The sequence below is a fragment of the Macadamia integrifolia genome, chromosome 10 (genome assembly GCF_013358625.1).
Source record: "Macadamia integrifolia cultivar HAES 741 chromosome 10, SCU_Mint_v3, whole genome shotgun sequence".
Lineage (NCBI taxonomy): Eukaryota > Viridiplantae > Streptophyta > Magnoliopsida > Proteales > Proteaceae > Macadamia > Macadamia integrifolia.
In genome coordinates this window covers 2,139,739-2,148,448 of record NC_056566.1, presented here as the reverse complement: position 1 = coordinate 2,148,448, position 8,710 = coordinate 2,139,739, and the positions used below count along the sequence as shown (strand labels likewise).

The 8,710-nt window shown below is 40.0% G+C and overlaps 1 protein-coding gene across 1 annotated transcript; it reads right to left on the bottom strand.

The window, feature by feature from the left end:
* Positions 1 to 399: 399 nt before the first annotated feature.
* On the bottom strand, positions 400 to 7,524 carry LOC122090496 (GTP cyclohydrolase 1-like). The gene is made up of 2 exons (XM_042660116.1): positions 6,805 to 7,524; positions 400 to 2,097 (listed from the first exon to the last, which is right to left on the bottom strand). Exons 1-2 carry the CDS (start codon positions 7,019 to 7,021, stop codon positions 848 to 850), a joined length of 1,467 nt encoding a protein of 488 aa, XP_042516050.1. The 5' UTR covers positions 7,022 to 7,524; the 3' UTR covers positions 400 to 847.
* Positions 7,525 to 8,710: the final 1,186 nt, after the last annotated feature.

Here is an 8,710-nt window from a genome sequence, read left to right as displayed (position 1 = left end):
CTAAGTTTAAAACAACTTGGATTTATACAAGTATGATAGATCAAAGTTGGGTGAAAGTAAACTCCGAACTATACTGGTTTTGAGAATCTGAATGACTTTCTGGACATGTTCTTCCAAAGATGTAATCACAATTAGAGGGTAATGTTCTGAGTGAGTGCAATTCGTGCGTGTGCATAAGGATCAATAGAAGTGTACAAAAAAGATATCCAGAGAAATATCATTTTCCATTTCATAGGGGGCAGACCAGTCATTAACCTCGTCTGGGCACAGGGCTCACTCTTCCCCACAGCAAACATATTTCCTTAGAATTGTCAGTTGATCAATTATATCTTCCCTTCACTGTTGTTATCTTATTGGCATTGCAATATTTTGTTCTGTTACATATGGTAAACAAGTTACTGACTAAATGATACAGGTTAAAGATCAATTTCTCCCAAAATTAAAAGTTCCAAAAAAAAGACAACCCAGGAAATGAAACTTTCCTATAAGTCTCATTAGATTTTGTGCCATAAGTAAAAGATACATGAAAAAGGCTTGAACCAAATAGATCTTCAGCTGTCACACCCAGGTTTACTTCAATTATACTGGAAGGTACTCTAGCGCAATCAACATCAATTTTGAGCGATACCCAGATTTCTGCTACCCATATATTTCAATGGCAGGATCTTGCTTATGATTTATTCTAGGCATGCCCACACCATCATCCCAGAAAGCAAAAACAAAGGGAAAAGAAGAAGGGAAGGAATGATTAAAGAGGGGGGGGGGGATTGCAGAAGGAAGTAAACAATTCAAGAAAAAAGATTCATTGAAAACATGGAAGAAAGGGGGAAGCACAGCTACAAATTCCTCATTCACCAGAAGCTTTACTGTCTGAAACAGACTGTAGAAACATTGCCTTTGCAGTGGGATCAGTAGAAAATCTACCAAGTACAGCAATTGTGGCTGTACTACTTCCCACCTTTTCAATTCCTCTGGATATCATGCAAATATGGTTGGCTTCCACAACCACCATCACCTCCACACCAAATGCTGAAGAAACTGTTTCAGCAATCTGCCTGGTAAGTCTTTCCTGTACTTGGAGTTTGCAACCATAAAAATGTACTATTGATTCCAAAATGGATCTCTCAATTGGTTTGTCTCCACTGACATGGAAATACCCTACATGCAACACACCATGGAAAGGCAGGAGATGATGTTCACATTGTGACCAGAATGGGATGTTCAGCTCAGACTGCATTTCATCTCGATTGCAGCTGGCATTTCCATTCTCTTTATGCATATTGGGTTTAGCTGGACTGAAACCATTAAGTTTAATCTCTAAATTACATTTCTTAAAGTTCATCAGCCACTGCAAAAAACGATAGGGTGTACCAACAAGTTCTTTCCTTAACGGGTCTTCACCCAATGAGCGAAGAATTGCAGCAACAGCAGAGATCATGGCAGACTGAGAAGATCCTGTCTTGGAGGAAACCTTGCAGCAGTTGCTTGTACTTACGTGCCCATTAGAGACTGGCACATCCAAAGACCTAGAAGGGCACCAACACAGGCTGGTAGTGGTTTGGGAATGGTTTTTCTCCACATTTACACCTCTGATCTTCAGAAGAGCCAGAAAATCAGCCCACATCTCTCCTTTTTCATTTTCAAAAACTCCAGAACCAGAATAAACCAAGGTTCTCACCCAACCTTGCAAGCCCATTTTAACAGAGAGGTGACTTTGGTCAGGAAAGCTTCTTCCTGCTTCCGGGAACCGAATATGCCAACACTGGAGAACAACTGCAACCCCAGCTGGTTTGATTCCATTGTATAAAGCTGAACATACTTCATCAGCCAGATGTTGTGGGTCTTGAAGTCTCTTTGCGAACACATCAGCTACCCTGGAAAGCTTGCTAAGGCCCAGCACCCGTTGCCCTGATGGGACATATCCAACATGACACTGAACCTGGAATGGGAGCAAGCATGACTCACAGTACGAGAAGAGGTCAAGGTCTCGAACAACAACAAGCCCACCTGCCCCTCCTGCTTGGCCTACCGCACTATCCAAACCAGCTTCTGGAAACAAGGCACCATGAACTATATCTTTTACCTTTTGTCTGTAACCTGAAAAATAAAATGAAGTTTGCATCAGTATGATGCCAAATCTCACCTCCTATTCTTTAAGGTCATCCATTAACGAAAATAACCATATGAGGAGATCACATTCATTTCCTGTTTTTCAGTTCACAGTTCACAATGTAACATTGAAAACTCCAACAGATGCACCACTAGAATTCATGTCCATGATGCATGTCAATCAAGAAATGCAAAAAAGGAAGCTTCAAAGGACAATCTTGCATCTGGCCCAAGCAAGTCAATGAAAAAGAAAAAGATCTCCTATTAAGTGATCATGATTGAGCATTTATGAATTCAGAAATACAAGTTAGTAGTAGAGTGCAGAAGTAGCTTGTCAAGTAAATGTAATGCTCTTTTTGTTTATTCTACAAGTGTATCAAATAGTTCAGATAAAATAAAAAAGACAAATGAAGGCACATGAAACAAAACAATGATCAGGAAAACAAAAGAACAGAAAACTACTAAAAAGAAATCTAATAATCGAACATCGGAACATATGGTCGATTACATATCAAATAAAAATGTCATATGAATGTACGGACTTGCAAGGGGGTCACAAGGAATCCATGTAACACAGCCGACCAATCATCACAGCATAGAGGTGAAAAATGGCATGCCCAGGCTAGGTCAGGACATATCCTAGAATAATAAAGGTTCAAAACTCTAAATCACAATAAAAGGATTTTGGTACCTACACCACATAACAAACAATTAAAGACAATTGTGATTTGACCAACAACAGCAAGTATATAAAAATCAGCACCAAACTTGGACAAATTGCTACAGTATTCATCTGAAGCTCATTACAACCTGATATCGAATTGAGTGCCACAAAATTGAGACAACTTAGTGCAGCTCTGGAAAATAGACTAACATTTTAAACCCTGTTACAGAAAACAATCCAAGAGGTCCAACATGCTGATGAAACCAAGAACTGGGAAAAATAATTTTTTTTTGTCTGGGGGGGGGGGGCGTGTGGTTCTCATCTCCATTTAAAATTTCAAAAAAAATTACAAGTTTCCTTTATTCCTTATTATTTCTGCAGGCTTATGCTAATTCTTCATTTTTATATTTCCTAGGATTTTGGAGAACAAAATATTTTACTTGTCCTTAACTTGACATTTTTTTTCTTTTCATTTTTCATATTATGTTATAAACCAAGCCATACTACATGGACGAGGTTAGACTGTTTTTAATAAACGGGCCCAACCTTATATGGCACATAATAGTCTTAACTTTTTCTGTAGGCCTCCAATCAATAGCTTCAAAAGGATTTTAAGCCCTCTACAGTTAAGAGCATCTAGTTGGCTTGGTTCATGTATGTTCTGATCTACAAGAAGGGGTTAGGGAGAAACAATTTTGAACCATTAATCCTATGTAAACAAGAGAGCTTGAACCACTACATAACCACACTGGCACACACTCCTTATACCATATTTGACTGTTAACATCTTTGAAAAGGGCAAACTGCGTAGGACATCAGAGAGCTACCCTACAACCAATCAATGAACATGGAGACCATAGGTATCCTCAAATCATCAAGACAAATTCAATGCCAGAAACAATGGGTTAATGCCTGCCACACAGCTCTATGGAATGAATAGCAAGCTTGGGGCTAACATCAGGGAAGATGGCCTTCCAAATCCTATCAAATGAATGAGAGTTGGAAGTCTATGTTCGGAGGTTGCATTCCATTCGGATATGGTTGATGGAGGCACAAAAGGCAAGCTTGCCAACAATACCACAAATGGAGTTCCCAACAAATGTCATATCCACCTAGATCCACTCTCTCTCTCTGAAGAGGGAGGGATCTTCTCCTAGAAGGCCAATAGGCACTAAGGAATCTCTTCCAGATGGAGCCAGCAAAAGGGCAAGTGAAGAATAGGTGATCTGCATCCTCAACACCATTATAACAAAGGCAGCAGAAGGGGGAGACATGAATGTGCCGATGGATGAAAAAGGACTTCTTGGGGAGGCAGGTGGAGAAGGCACGCCAAGCTGTGAAACTATGGTGGTGGTTGTGACCTTTGAACTAGACAACCTTGCGCAAAGGGGAACGGGGCACTTTGAGTCTAACAAGATCCCAAGATGAAGAAGAGCAAAAAGCATCTGAGGACGAGGGGATCCAGACAACACAATCACCTCTGCCGTGGTGACCAAAGGGGATTGGGGGGTGGGGGGAGGGAAGGGGGACCATACATCATGTGAGATGATGAAAGCAACTTCAGAGTTTCTACCAAAACCTGAAGAATAAATAGCTTTAGAGCACACCACCAAAGAGAAAATACCCAAAGGATGCCAGTTGTCGACCCATAGGGAAGTAGAAAGGCCATCGTCAATCCTAGAGGATATGGCCCCTGAGCAATGTGTCTGACTTGTAGAATCCTACGTCAAACCCAAAAAGCATTTGAAGAGGCAATAACAATCTAAAGAGAGTCCCTATGGAGAAGATCAACATACACACAAGAAACCTAGATTCTGTCCTTCTTGGAGACAATTTTCCAAATCAGCTTGAGGGTACCGGTGAGTTAACATCCTTTATTTGTCTCAAACCAAGGCCTCCTTCAAACTTGGGGAGGAAAACTGAGGCCCAACTGATAGGGTGAAGAAATCCGATTGATTCAACACATAAGAGGGAGTGAACCACTTTGATAACGGACTCTAGGGAGCCAAAAACACCGCACCAGTAAATGCAAAAGGATTGCAGCACTAATCTGATGAACTCTAGACGACAATCATAAGGTGAGGAGTTAGGCTTGCCAAAGCTTAAGGCTTTTGAGCATGAGATACAACATAGAAGTGCAATGGTAAATTGTCAGTTTAGCAGTGATGAGGGGGACACCAAGGTATTTGACAAGGAAGCTTCCAAGGGAGAAGTAGCTGGAGGAGGTGGCTTTGGTAAAAGACTCAAAAACCATAGCAAGAAAAATGTGACACTGAAAGGAGGTTGATATGGAGGCTCGATAATCCTTGTAAGAGGTGAAGGGAGGACTAGAAAAGATCATAAGGTTGTCAGCGAACGTAAGGTGGGAGAGGCTAAGAGGTTTGCATTGGGAATAGGGGAGATGAGGAGAAGGCCAGTTTTAGACTTGATGCTTTTGGAGAGGACTTCAATGGGCCAAGGAAAAAGGGAACAGCCTTTCCGAATTCCAACAAAAGAGTCAAAGTACCCAGCTAGGCTACCACTAACAAGGACGGAGAAGCGGGAGAGGAGATGCAGGAATGGATCTAGTTGACAAAGATAGGGAGAAATGACATTTTGAGCAAGGCTTGGGTGATAAAGTCCCATTTGAAGGGGTCAAAGACTTTGTGGATATAAATTTTCAATAGGACGACAAGGGAGTGGGATTTCCTATCAAAACCTCAGACAATCTTATGGCGAAGGGTGATGTTGTTTGCAATGCTTTTGCCAGATATGTAGGAAGGTTGGTTAGCACTATCCTAGGAGTTGGTAACTAAAAAGGGGAGAGGGAAGCATAGGGCCTTACTGTACTGCATTTTTATTTAGGTTCTCTCAGTTTTGTGCGTCAAAGCTAAAGGACGTTGGCAAGGATTTTTGCAATGAATATGTAAAGAACGTTGTAAAGGGAGATGGGTCTGAAAGAGGCGTCTTCTTTGTTAGGGATAAGGCAAAGGAAAGTGTGGTTAACCCCTAGGATTTGACTAGGATTTTAAAAAAAGCTCTTGATGGCCGAAATGAGATCAACACTAATGATGTCACAACAAGAGAAGAAGAGTCACATGCTCAAACCGTTGGGGCCAAGGGCTTTGTTGGCCTTATGGGATCGAACAACTTCAAGAATTTTAGAGTTAGAAGGGATGGTTTGGAGAGGGTCCAAAAGGTTGGGGGGGGGGGGATTTGAAGATCTCAAAGAAGTAGGAGACAACTTCAGACTTAATGGCATCAGCATTGGTAAGGTGGGTGCCATGAGTAGCAATGAGCATATGGATGGAGTTGGAGTTGGTTCTAGCCTTCAAGGATTTGTGGAAGTAAGCGCTGTCCTTTTGAGAAAATAGGTAAATTGGTTCTCAACTAACTCCATGAAACTAGAACCTAACTTGGAGGGAACTCAAAAACCCCCTGAGGACGTGGGACAAGGAATATGCCACTTAACTAGCATGGGATTTCTCTAGTGTTTGCGTTCGAACCCCCCTACTGCAGCTAAAGCTACAGAAATTATTGTTTTGAATAGGTAAGGGAAGACCAGACTGATTTCTTTTATCAGATTTAGATCTGTGAGACGTCACGGCTCAAGAACATCCTCTCAGAAAATGCATATGAAGATTCTTATATATAAACCACACACAAAGACAGAAAGTATCCAATCAAAACCAGAAAACAACTAAAATTGTAGCAGAAGGATCGGATGAATGATAGTAGATCATTCCCCCTTCATAAGCCTCAATATAGTTTGTCAATTATGCCCAAAAAAAAAATATAGAGTTTGTAAATTTTCAGCTAGTAATATCTGGGATTCTAGCATTCCGGGAAAAACAATCAAGAAATATTTACCTCCCAACTGCCACAAAAATACCACAATATCCACATAACTCGATTGAGAGATAAGGAACAAAACTATCAATAGCTTAATTGGATTAAACTTCTGTTAGAATCAAACCAACGTACCAAGCATAAAAAGCATATCTTTCCTTTTTATCCAAAGAGAAGCAATGAAAATCAAAATGAATATTAACCTCTGGTTCCTTCACGAAGGGCCTTGGCAACGCGAAGCGGAGTCTTCTTAAGACCTTCCCTATTGGAATCCTCCCCCAGACCCTGCAACAGAATCTTCACAGCGTCCTCAATATCGACAGTAGCCTCCGATTCGACCTTCAAATCTAGCTCCGAAGACCCTAACTTCACACCATTTTCAAGCTCTCCAGCAAAATGCCCCTCATCCACAACGCCCATTGACAGAGGGATGCAAATCTCGGAAACAAAACTGGCCGATAAACAGATCCAATATTAAAGCGACTGCTGAGTCCAAAGGCTGAGAACCCAGCGAAGCAAACAGGAAGAAGATTGAGAATCCGATATACCCCAATGATGGACGACACCAAAAACAATCTGGGTAAGAACGGATTGGAGATCCAAGTCTCGTGAACTAGGACTCTGGGTAGGAGTCAAAAATCAACCTACCCAGAAGAGAAAGGAATAGAAAAAAGAAGGGAAACTATAGGAGGAACCCGCAAAGAACAAAAGAAGGGCGGCTCCTGAAGAAGAAGAAGAAGAAGAAGAAGAAGGAAAGTGAAGGCAGAGAAGTAGAATGTATCGTTAGAGAAATTAGAAGAAAAAAGAGCGGCTAAGCTATAAATGTAAGGCTGCCGTTGATCTTGGGATGTGTAGAAGTGGATTCCCTTCTCCTTGTCTTAGCTTTTTCTGATCTCACTCTCACCAAGCTATGAATGAATCCCTTCCCACATGCTCTTTTGGTCTTTTATATAGCATTGGGAGGATTTGGGATTCTGGGTCAGTAACAGGTGGAGAGTAATGCAATCCTACGTGGCCAATTTTTAAGATATTGATCTACCTAATATGCCAAGTGGATCTCCTTTAATATTTTTGGGTAATGGGCAGTTGGGGAAGCCAGCTGCTCAAAAACCAATTTCCATCAAGAGTGGAGTTCCCATGCAATCTTTGGAAATAATGCCTACGCTTTCTATCCTACTGTCTCCAGCTGTTCCAAACCATGCACTCATGCTATGGTACCTCCAAACCATGCACTAATGCTATAGAACCTCCAGTTTCTGGCAGTCCATCTGTTGGCTTCCTCCCATGCATTGGTGCGAAATGTTGAAGACAGCCCTTGGTCCCTACCATGCATGGTATAACTTTTTATTTTTCTTTTTAATGAGACTACAGGTCATGTAGGATGTTAAACAATTTGATTTTGGTGTAAACGATCCGATACAAACGAATGCTAGTTTAGTCTAGTGATAACAGCTTCACTTTGAAGAGTCAGTGCATAAGTGAGGAAGTTGTGAAATTGAATCCTATCATATACAGATGTGCATGGATGAATATGTGTAAAATAGGCTAGCATTTGATCATTGATACTTGGTAGAACAGTAGATTAAAAAAAAAAGTGTTTGTTAGCCAAAATCAAAATTAAAATAAACAATTTAAAATTTTAAAATTTTAAATTGAAACTACTTACATATATTTTTTAGATTTTTTCAATTTTTTTATTCAAACAATTTCTTTTTTCTTTTTTATTTTTTTTTATAATTGAAATAGATGTAAATTTAATATTGAATTAAATTATTTATTGTTATTTTTTTTTTCTAGTAGTTATTGTAAACTTGACATTGAATGACTTAAACTCACTAAGTATATATTAATCGGTTTAACGGATTACCATCGATTTAAATTGTTTAACTAAATGGTCTCAAATTTAAAAACAAAACTAATCCTTTTATTAAATGGTTTAACAATTTTGATGTAAACAGTTCAATTCGGCTTTGGTAAATAGTTTTAATTTCATTTTGACACTCTTATCTACAAATACGAAAAACCTACGATTGAACCCACCCCTTCTCTCTCTTCTCTCCCTTGTTTTGTTTTGTTTTTTTCTTCATCATCGTTACTCTTCTCTCTTTC

Excerpts from the sequence above, each read along its gene's own strand:
- LOC122090496 (XM_042660116.1), bottom strand. The coding sequence starts at position 7,021 with ATGGGCGTTGTGGATGAGGGGCATTTTGCTGGAGAGCTTGAAAATGGT. Across the intron at positions 2,098-6,804 it reads CCTTCGTGAAGGAACCAGAG|GTTACAGACAAAAGGTAAAA; the intron begins GTTAATATTCAT and ends TTTATTTTTCAG.